The sequence below is a fragment of the Coregonus clupeaformis genome, chromosome 13 (genome assembly GCF_020615455.1).
Source record: "Coregonus clupeaformis isolate EN_2021a chromosome 13, ASM2061545v1, whole genome shotgun sequence".
NCBI classification, from domain to species: domain Eukaryota; kingdom Metazoa; phylum Chordata; class Actinopteri; order Salmoniformes; family Salmonidae; genus Coregonus; species Coregonus clupeaformis.
This window is the reverse complement of record NC_059204.1, coordinates 43542877-43563501: the sequence shown is the minus strand read 5'-3', so window position 1 is coordinate 43563501 and position 20625 is coordinate 43542877. Positions and strand designations below refer to the sequence as shown.

At 42.8% G+C, this 20625-nt stretch overlaps 1 protein-coding gene across 7 annotated transcripts; it reads left to right on the top strand.

The window, feature by feature from the left end:
* The first annotated feature begins 84 nt into the window (after positions 1-84).
* Positions 85-18105, top strand: LOC121579531 (DNA polymerase delta subunit 3-like). Of its 7 annotated transcripts, none has more exons than XM_041894199.2 (12): positions 85-367; positions 8341-8396; positions 8509-8608; positions 8753-8816; positions 15552-15684; positions 15777-16023; positions 16148-16220; positions 16330-16465; positions 16685-16800; positions 16915-17015; positions 17145-17223; positions 17432-18105. In XM_041894199.2, exons 3-12 carry the CDS (start codon positions 8510-8512, stop codon positions 17629-17631), a joined length of 1248 nt encoding a protein of 415 aa, XP_041750133.1. In that variant the 5' UTR covers positions 85-367; positions 8341-8396; position 8509; the 3' UTR covers positions 17632-18105. The 7 variants fall into 7 exon arrangements, with proteins under 7 accessions (XP_041750133.1, XP_041750130.1, XP_041750134.1 ...); XM_041894196.2 differs by lacking the exon at positions 85-367 and adding an exon at positions 7562-7861 and having other exon boundaries at positions 17148-17223; XM_041894200.2 differs by lacking the exon at positions 85-367 and adding an exon at positions 7566-7861 and having other exon boundaries at positions 8777-8816; positions 17148-17223.
* Positions 18106-20625: the final 2520 nt, after the last annotated feature.

Sequence of the window (20625 nt, the reverse complement as noted above, 5' to 3'; positions counted from 1 at the left end):
AAGCTAGTGGCGGCAAAAGAGACCAAAAATATTCTATACCGCCAACAGCTGGCGGGAATGCGGTACCCAGATCGCAAATGTTTTCGTGTTGCAAGGACACATACAAGTTCGCACATCGTGAAAAGGGTATTTAATTTTTTGATATCTGGCTGGTTACAGTTATGGGAGAGAAAGTAAAATCGGACAGTAAGTTGTGTAAATATTTAACCAGTATAGCGCCCAACAAACATAGGTAGCCTACTTGCTGTGGATGTAACAGAAGACATGATCGCTGCAGCCGGATACTGACTACGAATTACATGTTGAGTAGACATTTACCCCGCCAATTGTTTTCCCATCCGTTCATTCTTTCATCAACGGAAATAAGGTATGAATTCACCACTCTCTGCCAACAATATTATTCCCTGTTCACTGTAGTCTTGTGATCAGTTCACTGATAGGCCTATTGGATGGCATTTGATCTACCCAAGACTGTCTGGTATAAATTAATTCTACATTATTGTTTTCTTGAGGTGGAACATCAATACAAGAATGTGCAAACAGAGGGACACAGTTTTGCCTAAAAATCAATTGTGTCTAATTGCACATTGGTTGGAGAGTCTGGGACATCAGATATTCCTGGCTATACAATGGATGCAAAGAATACATTTGGTTTACAATGTCATTTGAGAGAAACCCCTGAACCCATGCCAAGGAGTTGATGATAAAGTAAACAATGAACAATGTATCTATTAAATAATATATTTCATCTCATTAGAAATAATTCATGAAAAAACTAATTTGAGTTTTGCCTTGTAGTTGTCATTGCATTGTGTGGACAAGCCCTTTGATCTGTGCTCTGTTGACATCAGTGAGCAGAGATTGAACTTGTTAAGATTAGCTCTTTGAGAGATGAATTTAATGATAAAAACACATAATTATATGATATGATACCTTTGGTAAGACAGTTGTCAGATGTGGTGAAATAAGCAATATTCTCAAAATCCAGTAAAATATACTATTTTGACCTGTCGAAGAAAGGATGAATTCAAACAGACTATGCATTCCAATGGGAGAAGTTTATAGGTAGACACATACATTACCAGTCAAAAGTTTGGACACACCTACTCATTCAAGGGTTTCTTTGTATTTTTACTATTTTTTACATTTTAGAATAATAGTGAAGACATCAGAACTATGAAATAACACATATGGAATCATGTAATAACCAAAAAAGTGTTAAACAAATCAAAATATTTTTTATATTTGAGATTCTTCAAATAGCCACCCTTTGCCTTGATGACAGCTTTGCACACGCTTGGCATTCTCTCAACCAGCTTCATGAGGTAGTCACCTGGAATGTATTTCAATTAACAGGTGTGTGTTACAGGAGGGGGTCGCAGTTCCGGAGCAACCCACTAGGTGTCATCCTCCGACAACCTTAGGCACCTCCTCACTCACAGTTGGGACTAATCATCATCCTATTGGTGTCACCTGTGTCTATCGGTTCACCTGTGTATTTATGCCCTCACTTCCCTGTCTTCCCTTGCTTCCCGACGGAGCAGGGCCCTTTCCTGGGCTACCGCGGAGTGGGAGAGCCAAACTCCGGCATGCTCCGACTCCTACCAATTCACCCAGGAGCTACGTAAGGTGTTCGACACCTCTCGGGGGGTGTCGGGGCAAGAGGCCGGGAGGATGTACGTACCCAAGGCTGGGGGCGCCAGGACATTGGAGTTCCTGCATAGGAGGTTCTGGTGGCCATCTGCTGAGGGGGATACGCGCGCCTTCATGGCTGCTTTCCTGGTGTGCGCGCGGCACAAAGAGCTCATGTCAGCCCGCGGCAGGGCTGCTCCGACCCCTGCCTATCCCCAAGCGCCCCTGGTCCCACATCTCACTGGATTTCATTTCCGCCCTACCCCCTTCTGATGGATACACAGTCATCCTGGTCATTGTGGACCAGTCCTCGAAGGCTGCCCACTTCATTCCCCTTCCCAAACTCCCGTCGGCCCGGGAGACGGCTAAGTTGGTGGTGCAGCACGTTTTCTTGGTCTATGGCCTTCCCCAAGATATGGTGTCGGATCCAGGTTCTGGAGGCGCCTCCAGGTTCTCGGCGCCTCCGTCAGCTTGTCTTCTGGCTTCCATCCCCAGTCGAACGGTCAGACGGAGCGCGTCAACCAGGATCTGGAGGGGGTGCTGAGGTGCTACGCCTCCAGCAACCCAGCTACGTGGAGTCAGCGACTGGCGTGGGCGGGCCTCAGTCAGGTCTCAACATCAGGCCCACCGCAGGCGTTGCCCGGCCACGATCTCTCGACCAGGACAGTGGGTGTGGCTCTCCACACCAGACTTCCTCTCCGCGTGGAGTCCAGGAAGCTGTACCCCCGGTTCGTCGGGCCATTTAGAGTGGTCCGGCGAGTCAACCCAGTGGCCTACCGGCTGCAACTTCCCCCCACCATGCGGGTGCATCCCACATTCCATGTGTCCCTCCTCAAGCCCGTCGCCACCTGTCCCCTGGGTCCCCCTCGTCGTCCTGTTCCCCCACTGCGCCTCGTCGGAGGGCAGCCGGCTTTTACATTTACATTTTTTTTACATTTTAGTCATTTAGCAGACGCTCTTATCCAGAGCGATTTACAGGAGCAATTAGGGTTAAGTGCCTTGCTTAAGGGCACATCGACAGATTTTTCACCTAGTTGGCTCGGGGATTAGAACCAGCGACCTTTCGGTTACTGGCACAACGCTCTTACCCACTAAGCTACCTGCCGCCCCTTTTACTGTGGACCGGATCCTGGACTGCCGGCCGGTGGGGAGGGGTCTCCAATTTCTGGTGGACTGGAAGGGTTATGGGCCAGAGGAGCGGTCCTGGGTGCCCAGGAGGGACATTCTGGACCCAGGGCTGATAACAACATTCCGTCACCTCCTCACTCACAGTCGGGACTAATCATCATCCTATTGGTGTCACCTGTGTCTATCGGTTCACCTGTGTATTTATGCCCTCACTTCCCTGTGTTCCCTTGCTCAGTTTTCTCTGCTAGTTTCTCTATGTCCAGCAGTACTACTCAGTTTCTGATCGGAGATCTATGTACAGGTACTTGAGAAGTGTTCTCCCTGTTTCGTTATTTGTTTCAGTCTTAGGTAGTATTTCGTATTTTGGCTGTCAGCCGGTTTTTGGAAACTTATTTGCTCCGCCTTTCTTTTGTCGTGTAAAGTCCGTTATTTTGTATTTTGGCTTCGGACCACCAGTAAAGATCCTTGTTTCACCATCTCTGCCTACTGCCTACTGTATATCCTGCACCGCACCTGGGTCACACCTCACCTCAACCCTTACAGGTGTGCCTTCTTAAAAGTTAATTTGTCGAATTTATGTCCTTCTTAATGAGTTTGAGCCAATCAGTTGTGTTGTGACAAGGTAGGGGGGTATACAGAAGATAGCCCTATTTGGTAAAAGACCAAGTCCGTATTATGGCAAGAACAGCTCAAATAAGCAAAGAGAAACAACAGTCCATCATTACTTTAAGACATGACGGTTAGTCAGTACGGAAAATTTCAAGAGCTTTGTTTCTTCAAGTGCAGTCGCAAAAACCATCAAATGCTATGATGAAACTGGCTCTCATGAGGACCGCCACAGGAATGGAAGACCCAGAGTTACCTCTGCTGCAGAGGATAAGTTCATTAGAGTTACCAGCCTCAGAAATAGCAGCCCAAATAAATGCTTCACAGAGTTCAAGTAACAGACACATCTCAACATCAACTGTTCAGAGGGGACTGTGTAAATCAGGCCTTCATAGTCAAATTGCTACAAAGAAACCACTACTAAAGGACACCAATAAGAAGAAGAGACCTGCTTGGGCCAAGAAACACGAGCAATGGACATCAGACCGGTGGAAATGTGTCCTTTGGTCTGGAGTCCAAATTTTAGATTTTTGGTTCCAACCGCTGTGTCTTTGTGAGACGTGGTGTGGGTGAAAGGATGATCTCCCCATGTGTATTTCCCACCGTAAAGCATGGAGGAGGAGGTGCTATGGTGTGGGGGTGCTTTGCTGGTGACACTGTCTGTGATTTATTTAGAATTCAAGGCACACTTAACCAGCATGGCTACCACAACATTCTACAGCGATACGCCATCCCATCTGGTTTGGGCTTAGTGGGACTATCATTTGTTTTTCAACAGGACAATGACCCAACACACCTCCAGGCTGTGTAAGGGCTATTTTACCAATAAGGAGAGTGATGGAGTGCTGCATCAGATGACCTGGCCTCCACAATTGTCACGCCCTGGCTCTGGGGACACTGTTATGTTGAGCCAGGGTGTGTAGATCTATGTGTTGTATTTCTATGTCGGGGTTCTAGGTATTGTATTTCTGTGTTTGCCAGAGTGGTTCCCAATCAGAGGCAACGAGTGTCAGCTGTGGCTGGTTGTCTCTGATTGGGAGCCATACTTATAGAGGCTGTTTTCCCACATTAGTGGTGGGATCTTGTTCTAGTTGGTTTGTGTTAGACCGTTGACTGTCACGTTATCGTTTTTGTTGTTTTATCGTTTATCACTAATAAAGAGTATGTTCGTCTGCAACGCTGCGCCTTGGTCCTCATCTCTTACCGACGATCGTGACAGAAGATCCCACCAAAACTGGACCAAGCAGCGTGTCCAGGAGCCATCGCCAGGGGAGTCGCTAGCAGATCTCCGTGGCAACCTCGAATGGGTCAAGCCTAATGAAGAGCAGAGAGGGTGGACTTGGGAACAGTGGAGGAAGAGTCTCGACTGGGTCAAGCCAAATGAGGAGCAGAATGGCTGGAGTTGGAAGCAGAAGAGCGAGAGTTGGGCGAGAACTATAGAGGCCTGGCCCACGGGGAAGAGAGACCCCCAGACATTTTTTAGGGGGGGCTCACGACGTGGACGTCGGGGCAGCAGGAGGCCGCGATAGAGCGGTCCAGCGGGTTGGCAGAGGAGGCCGCCAGGTTACGGGGGCCACTGGTCAAAGAAGGGAAGGAAGGTGTAGAGGCACGGCGAGAGGTACTGGGGTGTGTTACCAGTCCGGTCCGGCCCGTTCCAGATCCCGGTGTAGGGCCAGTGGTGTTTGTCCCCAGTACGGTCCGGTCTGTTCCTGCCCCTCGCACCAAGCCTACGGTGCGCGTCGCCAGCCCAGCCCGGCCTGTTCCTGCTCCCCGCACCAGGCCTACGGTGCGCGTCGCCAGCCCAGCCCGGCCTGTTCCTGCTCCCCGCACCAAGCCTATGGTGCGCGTCGCCAGCCCGGTCCTGCCTGTTCCTGCCACTCGCACCAAGCCAGGGGTGCGAGTCGTCAGCCCGGTCCAGCCCGTTCCTGCTCCACGCACCAAACCAGGGGTGCGCATCGTCAGCCCGGTCCGGTCCGTTCCTGCTCCACGCACTAAGCCAGGGGTGCGTATCGTCAGCCCGGTCCGGCCCGTTGCTGCTCCACGCACTAAGCCAGGGGTGCGCATCGTCAGCCCGGTCCGGTCCGTTCCTGCTCCACGCACCAAGCCAGGGGTGCGCATCGTCAGCCCGGTCCGGCCCGCTCCTGCTCCCCACACCAAGCCAGTGGTGTGCGTCGTCAGTCCAGCACGGCCCGTGCCTGTTCCCCACATCAAGCCAGTGGTGTGCGTCGTCAGTCCGGCACGGCCCGTGCCTGTTCCACTGGTGCCTGGTTCAGCACCGGTCAGATGCTTTACGCCGGAGCTAGAGCAATCCGCTCCACCAGTGTGCAGTCCAGCTCCGGCCAGCGGGGCCAGACCGGACCAGGGGTACTTTGGGGGGTTGGAGAGGGAGGGGGGATCAGGTCCGGATCAGGTGCCCACCCGGTCCCTCCCCTGTGGAATTTAGTTGGCGCGGTCGGAGTCCGCGCCTTTAGGGGGGGGTACTGTCACGCCCTGGCTCTGGGGACACTGTTATGTTGAGCCAGGGTGTGTAGATCTATGTGTTGTGTTTCTATGTCGGGGTTCTAGGTATTGTATTTCTGTGTTTGCCAGAGTGGTTCCCAATCAGAGGCAACGAGTGTCAGCTGTGGCTGGTTGTCTCTGATTGGGAGCCATACTTATAGAGGCTGTTTTCCCACATTAGTGGTGGGATCTTGTTCTAGTTGGTTTGTGTTAGACCGTTGACTGTCACGTTATCGTTTTTGTTGTTTTGTCGTTTATCACTAATAAAGAGTATGTTCGTCTGCAATGCTGCGCCTTGGTCCTCATCTCTTACCGACGATCGTGACAACAATCCCCCGACCTCAACACAATTGAGTTGGTTTGGGATGAGTCGGACTGCAGAGTGAAGGAAAAGCAGCCAACAAGTGCTCAGCATATGTGGGAACTCCTTCAAGACTGTTGGAAAAACATTCCAGGTGAAGCCGGTTGAGAGAATGCCAAGAGTGTTTAAAGTTGTCGTAAAGGCAAAGGGTGGCTATTTGAAGAATCTAAAATCTAAAATATATATTTTGATTTGTTTAACACTTTTTTGGTTACTACATGATTCCATATGTGTTATTTCATAGTTTTGATATCTTCAGTATTATTCTAGAAAATAGTAAAAATAAAGAAAAACCCTTGAATGAGTAGGTGTGTCCAAACTTTTGACTGGTACTGTAGCTTCATAAAGTTACATTCATGTTGCATGTTTCAGGTTTTTCTCTCTTTCTTCGGCAGGTCAAGACAGAAGATTAACTGGATTTTGAAAATGTTGCTTATGTCACCGCATCTGACAACTCTCTTACCATAGGTATCCTATCATATAATTATGTGTTTTTATTAGTAAACATCCTAGACAAACTTTTTAATTTGAACAGAATAGAAATGTAACAAAAAACATATTTCAGAGCCTTTTGGTAAATTCCCCTCCCTGAGGGAACTTGAGCTTTCATTGAATGGCCTCTGCAACGTGACACTCAATGCTGAGGACTTCCCTCACCTGGAGGTAAAATGACTCTGTGGTTTTACAATACCCTGTACTCACATAATCAACATGTCATCAATGGTCTATTGGAAAGGCAGATAAATTCATTGTTTACGCCAGATGTTCTTAGATGTTCTAATTAAATCGCTACAATGACTTGGATTGAGATGGAATTACCTTCAATTTAATATATGTTAATCCAGAAGTAAAATCTTGCGTAATTTGGTCATCAGAATCTGCCCATGGGAGATCACCTTCAACTCTGCCAACTTTTTACATTTTACATTTTTGTCATTTAGCAGATGCTCTTATCCAGAGCGATTTACAATTATAACTAAATTATGTTAATCTGTATTGCATTTGAAACAAGTTATTGTACATTTTATACTGTAGGTAAGTGCAGTTTTCTTGTTTAGTTCACTCAGTCATTGATGAAACATTCCTGCTCAACAGGGTTTAACCACTGGAATGAAATGAGTGGCTTCCTGGTGTGCAAGTGTTCAGAAATGTGGCACTTATGATTTGTTATCTTGTAAAAGTTTATGGTGTAGTACCTTACATTCCATTGGGTGGCAGTATAGGATGACAAAGAAGAGAGATTTACCAAGCTCTCTCATCAAGCTGTCACCCAGGCTTGTGGAATACTTTTGTAATTCAGCTGTGTATCAATGTGTTAATAAATGAGTTTATAAAACGGTCCATCTTTCAACGGGCCAATGTGATATGGGATATCTCATCAACTTTGTGTGTCATGGTGATTCTGTACAAATGCTATACAACAGACACCGAACGCTTGATGCTCTTGAACATATCCCAGGCTAACGCGTGAAAAAAAGTAAATAAAGCGCCGTCAGTGATGTCAGTGTCTTCTCTTCCCGCCTGAAACAGAAACGGAGGTAGAAGAGCTATCGACTAGTTAGCTACATAAATTGAACAATGGATGACCTTTACTTGGATAATATTGATGAATTTGTCAACGACCAGAATAAAATCGTAAGTCATCTAGTTAATTAATATATCTCGATCTATCCAACTAGCTAGCTGCTTTGGTCAATACTAGAAGCTAGCTAACCTAGTTGGCTATCTGACTCAGTGACTGCTCAGGCTACTAACAGTAGTAGCTAGCTAACGTTAACGAATTTAGCCATCACTCGCCCAGTGTTTTTAGACTGCATCACCAGGCCCCACATTTGGAGACTAGCTAACTACGGTTGAATTTGGGAAGATTGGAGCTGCAATTCTAAAAGATAGGAATACACCAGAGCTTGAAAAGTTGTCAAAAGGGTTAAATACCTAGTGATCTACGTTAGTTAGGTAGCTATGCATCCCAAATCTCTCGTGGACAAACAACATTAGTTGCGTAAACATATGACCAATTACGCAAGACTTTAGTTCTGGGTTAACCAACTTTAATGCACCCCACATATCTATGTTGACAACAAACTGTTGTGTTGTCTTGTGTGTTCAAACAGGTGACCTACAAATGGCTGAGTCTCACACTTGGGGTCCATGTCAACCTAGCCAAACAGTGAGTAAAGTTATCCAGAACCACCCACATTACCTGCCTTTGAACGTTTTGTTGTGTTTAAACCACCACCTGTAAATGACATTCTATGGGTCCATCATGATGTCTGTTTCAGAATGCTCTACCATTACTTGGATCAGAAGAGGAAAGAAAGCTCTGCTCCGCTCCATGCCACCTACCTTGTGTCTGGCAAGTTTGTCGAGAATGGCACCATGGTAAGAGAACAAGCCAAAATGGCAATTTTCATGTACAATGCACACAACTGCTCACCATGCCCCTTCAGAACATGACATACAGCTGTAAGCCTATTTGGACATAGGATTCTTGCTTTGTTTTAGTTTGTGTTTTACACAGCTTAGGTCTTTTCAATGCTTTCTTTTCAGAGTCACAGGGTGTCAGTAGTGCGAGAGGATCAGCTGGAGGGTAAGTTGTAGGGATCTAACAATTCATCGATATGCACCGATCCCCGTTTCAAATGTTTAAGATATGAGTGAATCGGTCTGCGGGAGCCAAATCCAAATGAAGTATGCATTGGTCAGAAAATTGATTCAAACGCTATGAATCCTATTTAATTTCTGCCTTATTCTGAAAATACCTCGAATCTGTTGTGACTGAATTGATGCGTCCTCTCCTTCAGTAGCCTATCGAACCTCTATGCATGTAACTGCGTATAACATTGATCTACAATTGCATTTGGTCATTTTTTACATGAATAGGGTAAAGTTGTCATTTCATAACAAGGACAGCAATCATTTTGTGAGCCACACTGATCAGAACGGGAGAAGAGCAGCTCTCCTTTGTGAAGTTCCAAATGATCAATACATTAACTTTTGGGACTGGGTGAAATCCAAAGCTGTGTTAGAATTTTGTAATTTTTGTATTAGAATTTTGTAATTTTTGTATTTAACCTTTTATTTTAACAGGGAAGACCTATTGAGTCCTAGGTATCTTTTTCAAATGCGCCCTGTATGATACAACATAAATATACACATTATACACCCCCCAAAAAATTATATACAGTGGGGGAAAAAAAGTATTTAGTCAGCCACCAATTGTGCAAGTTCTCCCACTTAAAAAGATGAGAGAGGCCTGTAATTTTCATCATAGGTACACGTCAACTATGACAGACAAAATGAGAAGAAAAAAAATCCAGAAAATCACATTGTAGGATTTTTAATGAATTTATTTGCAAATTATGGTGGAAAATAAGTATTTGGTCAATAACAAAAGTTTCTCAATACTTTGTTATATACCCTTTGTTGGCAATGACACAGGTCAAACGTTTTCTGTAAGTCTTCACAAGGTTTTCACACACTGTTGCTGGTATTTTGGCCCATTCCTCCATGCAGATCTCCTCTAGAGCAGTGATGTTTTGGGGCTGTCGCTGGGCAACACGGACTTTCAACTCCTCCAAAGATTTTCTATGGGGTTGAGATCTGGAGACTGGCTAGGCCACTCCAGGACCTTGAAATGCTTCTTACGAAGCCACTCCTTCGTTGCCCGGGCGGTGTGTTTGGGATCATTGTCATGCTGAAAGACCCAGCCACGTTTCATCTTCAATGCCCTTGCTGATGGAAGGAGGTTTTCACTCAAAATCTCACGATACATGGCCCCATTCATTCTTTCCTTTACACGGATCAGTCGTCCTGGTCCCTTTGCAGAAAAACAGCCCCAAAGCATGATGTTTCCACCCCCATGCTTCACAGTAGGTATGGTGTTCTTTGGATGCAACTCAGCATTCTTTGTCCTCCGAACACAACGAGTTGAGTTTTTACCAAAAAGTTATATTTTGGTTTCATCTGACCATATGACATTCTCCCAATCCTCTTCTGGATCATCCAAATGTACTCTAGCAAACTTCAGACGGGCCTGGACATGTACTGGCTTAAGCAGGGGGACACGTCTGGCACTGCAGGATTTGAGTCCCTGGCGGCGTAGTGTGTTACTGATGGTAGGCTTTGTTACTTTGGTCCCAGCTCTCTGCAGGTCATTCACTAGGTCCCCCCCGTGTGGTTCTGGGATTTTTGCTCACCGTTCTTGTGATCATTTTGACCCCACGGGTTGAGATCTTGCGTGGAGCCCCAGATCGAGGGAGATTATCAGTGGTCTTGTATGTCTTCCATTTCCTAATAATTGCTCCCACAGTTGATTTCTTCAAACCAAGCTGCTTACCTATTGCAGATTCAGTCTTCCCAGCCTGGTGCAGGTCTACAATTTTGTTTCTGGTGTCCTTTGACAGCTCTTTGGTCTTGGCCATAGTGGAGTTAGGAGTGTGACTGTTTGAGGTTGTGGACAGGTGTCTTTTATTCTGATAACAAGTTCAAACAGGTGCCATTGGAGGAGGACAGAGGAGCCTCTTAAAGAAGAAGTTACAGGTCTGTGAGAGCCAGAAATCTTGCTTGTTTGTAGGTGACCAAATACTTATTTTCCCCCATAATTTGCAAATAAATTCATTAAAAATCCTACAATGTGATTTTCTGGATTTCTTTTTCTCAATTTGTCTGTCATAGTTGACGTGTACCTATGATGAAAATTACAGGCCTCATCTTTTTAAGTGGGAGAACTTGCACAATTGGTGGCTGTCTAAATACTTTTTTTCCCCCACTGTATACACCACACACACACACACACACACACACACACACACAAAAAAAACAGTAATGGAAAGCACAAATAAAACATCACAAATCAACCAGAAAAATTGTTACATTCCTCCCCAAATAAGTCCCCAATCAATGCTTTAAATTGGCACCAGAACATCAACATGAAATGTATTTAGAATTTTGTTCCAGCAATACAGTGCATTAAAACTAAAAGCAGATTTACCTAATCGGTGGAGACCCTAGGAACCTCGAGGTAACCAATCATGTGAACGGGTTAGGCAACTCGGATACAGCAAACTTCAACAGCAAAGTTAGATAAGACGGAGGTTTGTGAAGTAGGGCCTTGTAAACAAAAAGGGAGTAATGTAGAGATCTACGGGTCTTTAGCAAAGTCCAGCCAACCGTTTGATACAGGAAGCAGTGGTGAGTATAAAAAAAAAAAGGGCATCCAAAGGTTTAAGAGTAGTAGCAGCTGCACTTTGATAAATAATATCCCCATAATCAAGAACAGATAAATAAGATTGACTGAATAATCTGCTTCCTACTACTTAGAGAGGCATGATCTGTTTAGGTAGAAAAAGCCAACTTTTTGAATCTTGGCTTCTTATATATATATTTTTAAGGTCAAATCCATATCATTCCAAATCAAAGGAGGTTGATGGCACCTTAATTGGGGAGGATGGGGTCGTGGTAATGGCTGGAGCTGAATAGGTGGAATGGTATCAAATACAAACACATGGTTTCCATCTAGTGAGTGAACATGTAGTTCATCTGAAACATTCTTACGAGAGTTTAAAAACATGTATTTCGTTTTTCCCGTATTAAGCACAAGTTTTACATCGGCAAGGAATTCCTGCATGGCTATAAAATCTGACTAGTTTTGACACAGCCAGATCAACCGTTGGGGCAATGGCATACATAGTAGTATCATCAGCATATACAGTGCATTCGGAAAGTATTCAGACCCCTTGACTTTTTCCACATTTTGTTACGTTACAGCCTTATTCTAAAATGGATTAAATGTTTTTCCTCATCAATCTACATACAATACCCCATAATGACAAAGCAAAATAAATGTTTGTTATTTTTAATAAATGACACTGAAATATCACATTTACGTAAGTATTCAGACCCTTTACTCAGTACTTTGTTGAAACACCTTTGGCAGCGATTACAGCCTCGAATCTTCTTGGGTATGACGCTACAAGCTTGGCAGATCCTCTCAAGCTCTGTCCTCTCAAGGACATTCAGAGACTTGTCCTGTGTGCTTAGGGTCGTTGTCCTGTTGGAAGGTGAACCTTTGCCTCAGTCTAAGCTCCTGAGGGCTCTGGAGCAGGTTTTCATCAAGGATCTCTTTGTACTTTGCTCTGTTCATCTTTCCCTCGTTCCTGACTAGTCTCCCAGTCCCTGCTGCTGAAAAACATCCCCACAGCATGATGCTACCACCACCATGCTTCACCGTAGGGATGGTGCCAGGTTTCCTCCAGATCTGACACTTGGCATTCAGGCCAAAGAGTTCAAGCTTGGTTTCCTCAGACCAGAGAATCTTGTTTCTCATGGTCTGAGAGTCCTTTTAGGTGCCTTTTGGCAAACTCCAAGCAGGCTGTCATGTACCTTTTACTGAGGAGTGGCTTCCGTCTGGCCACTCTACCAAAAAGGCCTGATTGGTGGGGTGCTGCAGAGATGGTTGTCCTTCTGGAAGGTTCTCCCATCTCCACAGAGAAACTCTGGAGCTCTGTTAGTGACCATCGGGTTCTTGGTCACCTCCCTGACCAAGGACCTTCTCCCCCGATTGCTCAGTTTAGCCGGGGGCGGCCAGCTCTAGGAAGAGTCTTGGAGGTTCCAAACTTGTTCCATTTAAGAATGATGGAGGCCACTGTGTTCTTGGGGAGCTTCAATGCTGCAGAAATGTTTTGGTATCCTTCCCCAGATCTGTCTCTGAGCTTTAAGGACAATTCCTTCGACCTCATTGCTTGGTTTTTGCTCTGACATGCACTGTCAACTGTGGGTCCTTTTTATATAGACAGGTGTGTGCCTTTTTCAAATCATGTCCAATCAATTGAATTTACCACAGGTGGACCCCAAGTTGTAGAAACCTCTCAAGGATGATCAATGGAAACAGGATGCACCTGAGCTCAATTTCGAGTCTCTTAGCAAAGGGTCTGAATACTTACAAAAATAAGGTATTTAAAAAACAATTATGTAATAAATGTTCCAAAATTTCAAACAACTTGTTTTCGCTTTGTCATGTACTATAGATTAAGTGCAGCTTGACCAATGGTGTTTATATAAATAGTGAGGAGAATAACGGTCCCAAAATCAACCCCTGTGGTACACCTTTATGTACATGAAGATATTCAGACTTAACCCCATCAATCATGATGGCCTGAGTTCTGTCACTTAGATAATCATTAAACCATGAACAGGTGTCTGAGCTCATGCCTATTGAGGACAACTTGTTCAATAAAATGGCATGATCAACAGTATCAAAAGCTTTTGCCCAGGCCTAAACCCTGATTTGATTTACATAAAAAAGAGCGAAGTTGTACATTGACTAAGGATTCAAGAATCTTAGCCAGACAAGGAAGCCTTGAAATGGGCCGATATTTATTAAGATCACTACTATCCCCACCCTTATGGAGTGGCAGCACGGTCTGATTTCCATATTTAAATGTAAATGTTATGTGCAGATAACAATGTTAAATGTGGATTATTAAGCCATTTAATGATGGGCCCTGCACACTTAAGCAGACCGGGATCCAATTGGTCGGCCCCTGTGGATTTCTTGTCTATTGCTAGCAAAGCATCCAGCACTTTTTTTCTTCTGTAAATAGCCTAAAAGAAAAGCTTTGACTATCATTTCTCTGATCATTCAGCAGGTTTCGCATATCAGCATCCAGCCCAATATCATTGTGAATTGACTTAACGTTTTTTCAAAGAGAACAAGCTGAAATAAAATGGTGATTAAATGCATTAATGATGTGCTATGACAAAGCCAATATAAACATAAATATTGACATATTACTAGCTCAAACCATTTTTGTAAAATTACAAGTTAATCAGTGGGGGGACAAAAAGCTAAATGAAACCAGATCGTTTTCAAACTAAAATGATCATTCCTGTATCGTATCAGTGCCTTCAGAAAGTATTCACACCCATTTGACTTTTTCCACATTTTGTGTTACAGCCTGACATTTAAAATGTATTAAATTGTGAGTTTTTTGGGGGGGGGTCACAGTTCTACACACAATAACCCATAGTGTCAAAGTGCAATTATGTTTTTTGTAATTTTAACCCCTTTTGTTATAGCAGGAGTAAAAATTTGCTTAATTCGTTGCATGGACTCACTCTTTGTGCAATATTATTATTATTGAACAATGAATGACTACCTCATCTCTGTACCCCACACATACAATTAGGTCCCTCAGTCGAGCAGTGAATTTCAAACACAGATCCAACCACAAAGACCAGGGAGGTTGTTCAATGCCTCACAAAGAAGGGCACCTATTGGTAGATGGGTAGAAGTAAAAAAGCAGACATTGAATATCTCTTTGAGCATGGTGAAGTTATTAATTACACTTTGGATGGCGTATCAATACACCCAGTCACTGCAAAGATACAGGCGTCCTACCAAACTCGGTGGCCGGAGAGGAAGGAAAAGCTTGGGAATTTCACTGTGATTAAAACAGAGTGTAATGGCTGTGCTAGGAGAACTGAGAATGGATCAACAATATTGTAGTTACTCCACAATACTAACCTAATTGACAGAGTGAAAATAAGGAAGCCTGTACAGAATAAAAAAAAGTGATGTGGCAAAGAATGTGGCAAAGCAATGCACTTTTATTTTCCTGAATACAAAGTGTTATGTTTGGGGCAAATAACACTTTACACAGTACCATTCCATATTTTCAAGCATAGTGGTGGCTGCATCGTGTTATGGGTATGCTTGTAATCATTAAGGACTGGGGAGTTTTTCCAGGATAAAACTTAATGGAGCTAAGCACAGGGAAAATCCTAGGGGAAAACCTGGTTGTCTGCTTTCCACCAGACACTGGGAGATGAATTCACCTTTCAGCAGGACAATAACCTAAAACACATGGCCAAATCTACACTAGAGTTGCTTACCAAGAAGACAGTGAATGTTTCTGAGTGACTTACCCAGAGGAGGTGCTTCTACAGTCTCAACTCAGGGGTGTGAGTACTTATGTAAATTTGATTTCTGCGTTTAATACATTTGCAAAAACTTCTACAAACGTTTTCACTTTGTCATTATGGGGTAGTGTGTGTAGATGGGTGAGGAAAAAATATATTTAATCCATTTTGAATTCAGGCTGTAACACAACAAAATGTGGAATAAGTCAACGTAGGAATAATTTCTGAAGGCATATCTAGATGTGTATCGAATTGCGCTTGAAAGGAAAGATTCACATCCCTAGTAAGTTCTGTTTATCTGCCTCATTTCCTGACTTCATTTGTTGTGGTGTTGCCTTCTCATCAAGATGAATATGAAGTGTTCTGAATGTGTCACCAAAACATCATCGGTCGTCTTTTGTAGATGTGAAGGCGAAGATGAGCCTGACGGTCAGTGTACACGTGTACAGTGTTCAGAAGGCTGTACTGAAAGACAGTGGTCCTCTGTACAGTGCTGATTATGATGCTGTGAAAGAGAATCTAAGAAACTGCAGCAGGTACATCTATCTTTACTTTAAGCTATTTTGCGTGAAATATTCAAAGGTTTAGTGACCTAGGCTATTTATCAGAACATAAAATCTATTTGCAGGTACAGTGCAATTCGTTGTGCCGATGCAGTGCCTATATCCTTGGCAGAGGTGCAGCAGGCCTGTGAGACGACACCGGCCCCACCACCAGAGAGGGAGCAATCCAAAGCAAACCTTTCTAATCTGGCCTCTAAACCCACCTCCAAGCAGCCGAAAGGCATTATGGGAATGTTTGCAAACAAGAATGTCTCCAAGAATCAAGATTCAAGCAAAGAGATTAAATTGGAGCAGAAAGAGGTTGCACCTGTGGTATGTGTTTGTGTTTCTCTTAGTGTGTACACTGCAAATGGCATGTGGTGTTCATTTTGATCCAGTGCTCAAAATTGCAACCCGTAATGTTAACTTGCGATGTCACATTTGTTTGATATTGTAGGTTGAGACCTCCAAAACTAAACCAGCTGCCAAGACAACTCCTATGAGTAACTTCTTTGGGAAACAAGCAGCCAGTAAGTATTTCAACAATCCCATATCATACATCTCTTTCTATAGTTTCACATGTAAATACTACTATTGTCCTTTTAAATCTGTAAGATAAATCCTGTATATCCACCACAGAAAAACCTGACAAATCCATCAAGGAAGAGGTAGAAATAGCCCAGACATCCTCCTCAGTGGATGAGAAGCCCTCAAGCCCACCCCCTAAAGCAGAGACTCCTGCAAAGGATGCAGTGGTTGAGAAATATATTAGAAGGTGTGTACTATTAAACCTGGTAGGAGTCCTTTTTATAAATATACAACTTTTGTCATAACAAAAGTAACATGGGTACTGAAGTGATTATAAGAGGAAGTATTTTTTGGACACTAAAGTTGTATAGTATCTCAAAACAAAACCCTTTTTGTCTTCGTGGTGAACATTGACGTTTTGAATGGCATTTCCAGAGTATGCTTTAACAGGATATTTTCATCTCAGTAGTAAGACCAAGCGTCTTGAACATTCTGATGGTGAAGAGGAGAAGAATGCGAGTCAGAAGAAGAAGAAGAGACGGAGGATAAAGAAACCCCAGCCAGACAGTAGTGATGATGACGGTAATATGAGCTGTAAAGAGAGGGTATGCATATTGCTCAGGCTGCCCTAAACATTCATACTGGACTTCATTATTCAACTGTTTCATGATTGAAAACAACTGTTCTATGTTACAGTTATTCCAGATTCTCCTCCACAGTTACAAGAACAGAGGGACCCATCACCAAGTCCTGAGATTCAAGTAAAGAAAGAACCAGTTGCTGTTTCACGTTCAGATGTAAGCGTTCACATTTTTACTCCTACTTTATTTGGGTACTAAATTGTTGACGTTGCAGGATATATAATTAGCATGTTTAATTTGGTTTTAATCACCAATTTGTGATTGTCTACCTATCAATCCATGCAGCAGCTTTCAGATTGTAAGCGAAGGAAGAGGAGACGTGTCTTGAAATCTCGCACGTTTGTGGATGACGAAGGATGCATTGGTAAATTATTGAGTTATGTTGGGAGTTTTGTTTCTATTCAACTTTTACGTGTAAACATTTTGCCTAGGCCTAACTCCTCTGACATAAACATGGAGGTTATTTATATTCCCCAAAGTTACTAAATCATTCTTTATATGCAAAATAAAATATCTTATAGGCTGACTTGATGTCTGATCTGAAAATCATTTAAATATTGTCTACCTCCCAGTGACCGAGAAAGCCTATGAGAGTGAATCCTACTCTGAGACTGAGGACGACTTTAAGGTCAGTAAACCAACTCCGAAGAATCCAACCCCACCAAAACCATCAACTGGCAAGAAAGAGGAGGAGAAAAGTAAGAAAGCTGCTGCAGCCTGTAATAAATCAACTAAGCAGGCTTCTATTATGGGATTCTTCCAAAAGAAATGATAGACATACTCATACTGTTGTACTGAACACTGATAAGGAGCTTGAGGCCCAAGTGGAGAGAATCTAGACAGACACATTTTCAAATGTGGCGGAGGATGGATGGATGGATGGATGGATGCAGATACATCACTTGGCAACATTTGGTGGAATGCTGTACTACTTTTTTTTTTTTTTTTTATCACACTTTTGAATCAATTTCCACATTACTGTATATGATAAAATGCATTGTAAAATACCATCATAGCTAATTTATCATTGCAGCATTTATTTTGGAGTTTTAAATTTGGTTACAATTCTGCAAGAGTTGAAGAGTTCATACTGTGGTGAACCAGTACAGATTCTGAACTGCAGCAGTGTGGCACGCTCTTACCTGCCTCATGAAACAGTGATTTCCCTTGTTTTCTTTTTTTATTGTCTCATGCTATTATTGCTGGTAGAAAATGTACTTCAATGTTCATTAAATATATTTTCATATATTGTGTTCTCTACAGTATGTTAAAGCCAAGTTGAAAAGTGTTCAATATTCAAAATATATGAATAATCATGGAACTGGTCTGTGTAGAAAATACAGTGGTGGCATTTTAGATGTATCCTGTCTTGTCTTTGAGTAATAGGTTTGCTTCCTGTGGTTTTGACACAACATCACCCAGGCTCTTAGGTTACGATTGATAGAAAATGGTCTGCCTTTGGCAAGGCTTAACTCTGGAAGCACACTTTGGAATCAAATGAAGTGTCTGATCCAGTGCCACAGCTGTGTTATTGATTGCTGCATGGCTTGCAACACCCGTTGATGCAGGATAACACCCTTTGACAGGCTGTATTCTGATAACTTATAAACCTACTGGCTCTAAGCAATTTAAACTGTCTCTCAGAAATTCCCAGGACAAGATTAAACTACATTAATGTGCTTTGGGAATGATGTATGTTTGGATTAATTGAATCAATTAAATGTAAACAATGTTTGCGCTCTACAGTAGTTCCGCTTTGACCACCAGCACAATCTGAACTGACCCCAATCTTACTTTAGGTGCTCTGGCTATGTTTACATAGGCAGCCCAATTCTGATCTTTTGCCAAATTATTGGCAAAAGATCTGATCTAATTGGTCACATTGTGTGTGCCGTAGAGTTATTTTCATGAGTAAAAGGCAACTGTTAAGCAAACTCATGCAATGGAAAAACAGGCCATGGATGGTCTAAACTGAGGTAGGGTTCCATCTCCGAGACTTTGCAATGAGGGAACATGATAAACGGTTTCCAGGTTTCTTCAAAGGTACATTCGTGTGAGGGAGGGCCTGGGTGATACATTTACTATCAAATGCAGGCAGCTGGGTATAAATCTATTGGTGGGGATGGGGCATGCAGGTATGTATTTTGAACTAATGCATTGTAGTTTGGTACATAAAACAATACTGTCAAAATGTCTGCATTTAGACTGACTAAAACCTATCCTCAAAGAAACAGAAACAATTAAAACTAAACAATGTCAAAACAAATGAAACCAGGCAAATAAAGGTTACAACGCTTTGAATGACTTCTTTTGCAGAGCCCAACAACAGCACAACATCAAATATACTCTGCGGATAGTTACCTGAGTCTAGAACAGGGGTGTCAAATATACAGCCCGTGAGGTGGTCCAATCAGGCCTGCGGGTGGTTTGAGTAAAAAAAACATTCCTTAAAACTCAATTCAAGGAAAGAAAGAAATTAAGAGAAAGTGTCAGCTGTGTATTAGCGAAAAGGAGACAACTTCTCAATTTTATTTAATTCAGAATTGTTCACATTTTGTTGCATTACAAAGTGGGATTGAGATAGATTTCATTGTGATTTCTTTTGTAATTGATCTAAACAAAATACTCAATGTCGAAGTGAAAAGAAAATTCTAAATATAGTGGTTTATAAATATTCACCCTCTTTGTTTAGGCAAGCATAAATTAGTTCAGGGGTAAAAGTTGGCTTAACAAATCACATAATAAATTACATGGACTCCATGTGAAATAATTTGGGTTTACATGATTTTTGAATGCCCATACAACATCTGTAAGGTCCCTCAGTCAAGTACTGAATTTCAAGCACAGATTCAACTACAAAGACGTGAGCTTTTCGAAAGCCTCATAAAGAAGGGCAGTGATTGGTAGATGGGTAACAATAACAAATCAGACATTAAATATCTCTTTAAGCATGGTCAAGTTAATAATTATGCTGTGGATGTATTAAACCACCTAGACACATAAAATATACAGTAGTCCTTCTGAACTGAGCTGCAGGACAGGAAGGAAACTGCTCTGGGATGTCATAACCATTGGTGATTTCAAAATAGCTACAGAGTTCAATGGCTGTGATGGGAGAAAACTGAGAATCGATCAACATTGTGGTGACTCCACAATAATGACCCAAATGACAGAGTGAAAAGAAGAATACAAATATACAGAGTAAAAATATTCCAAAACATGCATCCTGTATGCAACAAGGCACTAAAGTAATACTGCAACAACAACAAAAAACATGGCAAAATAATACACTTTTTGACCTAAATGCAAAGCCTTATGTTTGGGGCAAATCCAAAACACAACACATCCCTGAGTAAGTCTCCTAATTTTCAAGCATGGCGGTGGCTGCATCATGGTATTGCTATGCTTGACAAGAGCAAAGATGGGAGTTTTTTAAGATTAAAAGAAACGGGATGGAGCTAAGCACAGTCAAAATCCTAGAGGAAAACCTGCTTCAGTCTGCATTACACCAGACACTGGAGTTGCTTACCAAAAAGACAGTGAATGTTCCTGAGTGGCCAAGTTAGTTTTGACTTAAATCTGCTTTAAAAAATGTATGGCTACAGCTGTAAAAAGGTGTTTCTAACATGTATTGACTCAAGGGGTGAATACTTATCTAATCAAGGTATATTAGTCTTTTATTTTTCATTAATCTTTAAAAAAAAAAATCAGAATGTTCTTCCACTTTGACATCACAGATCGTTGGCAAAAATATGACAATTAAATC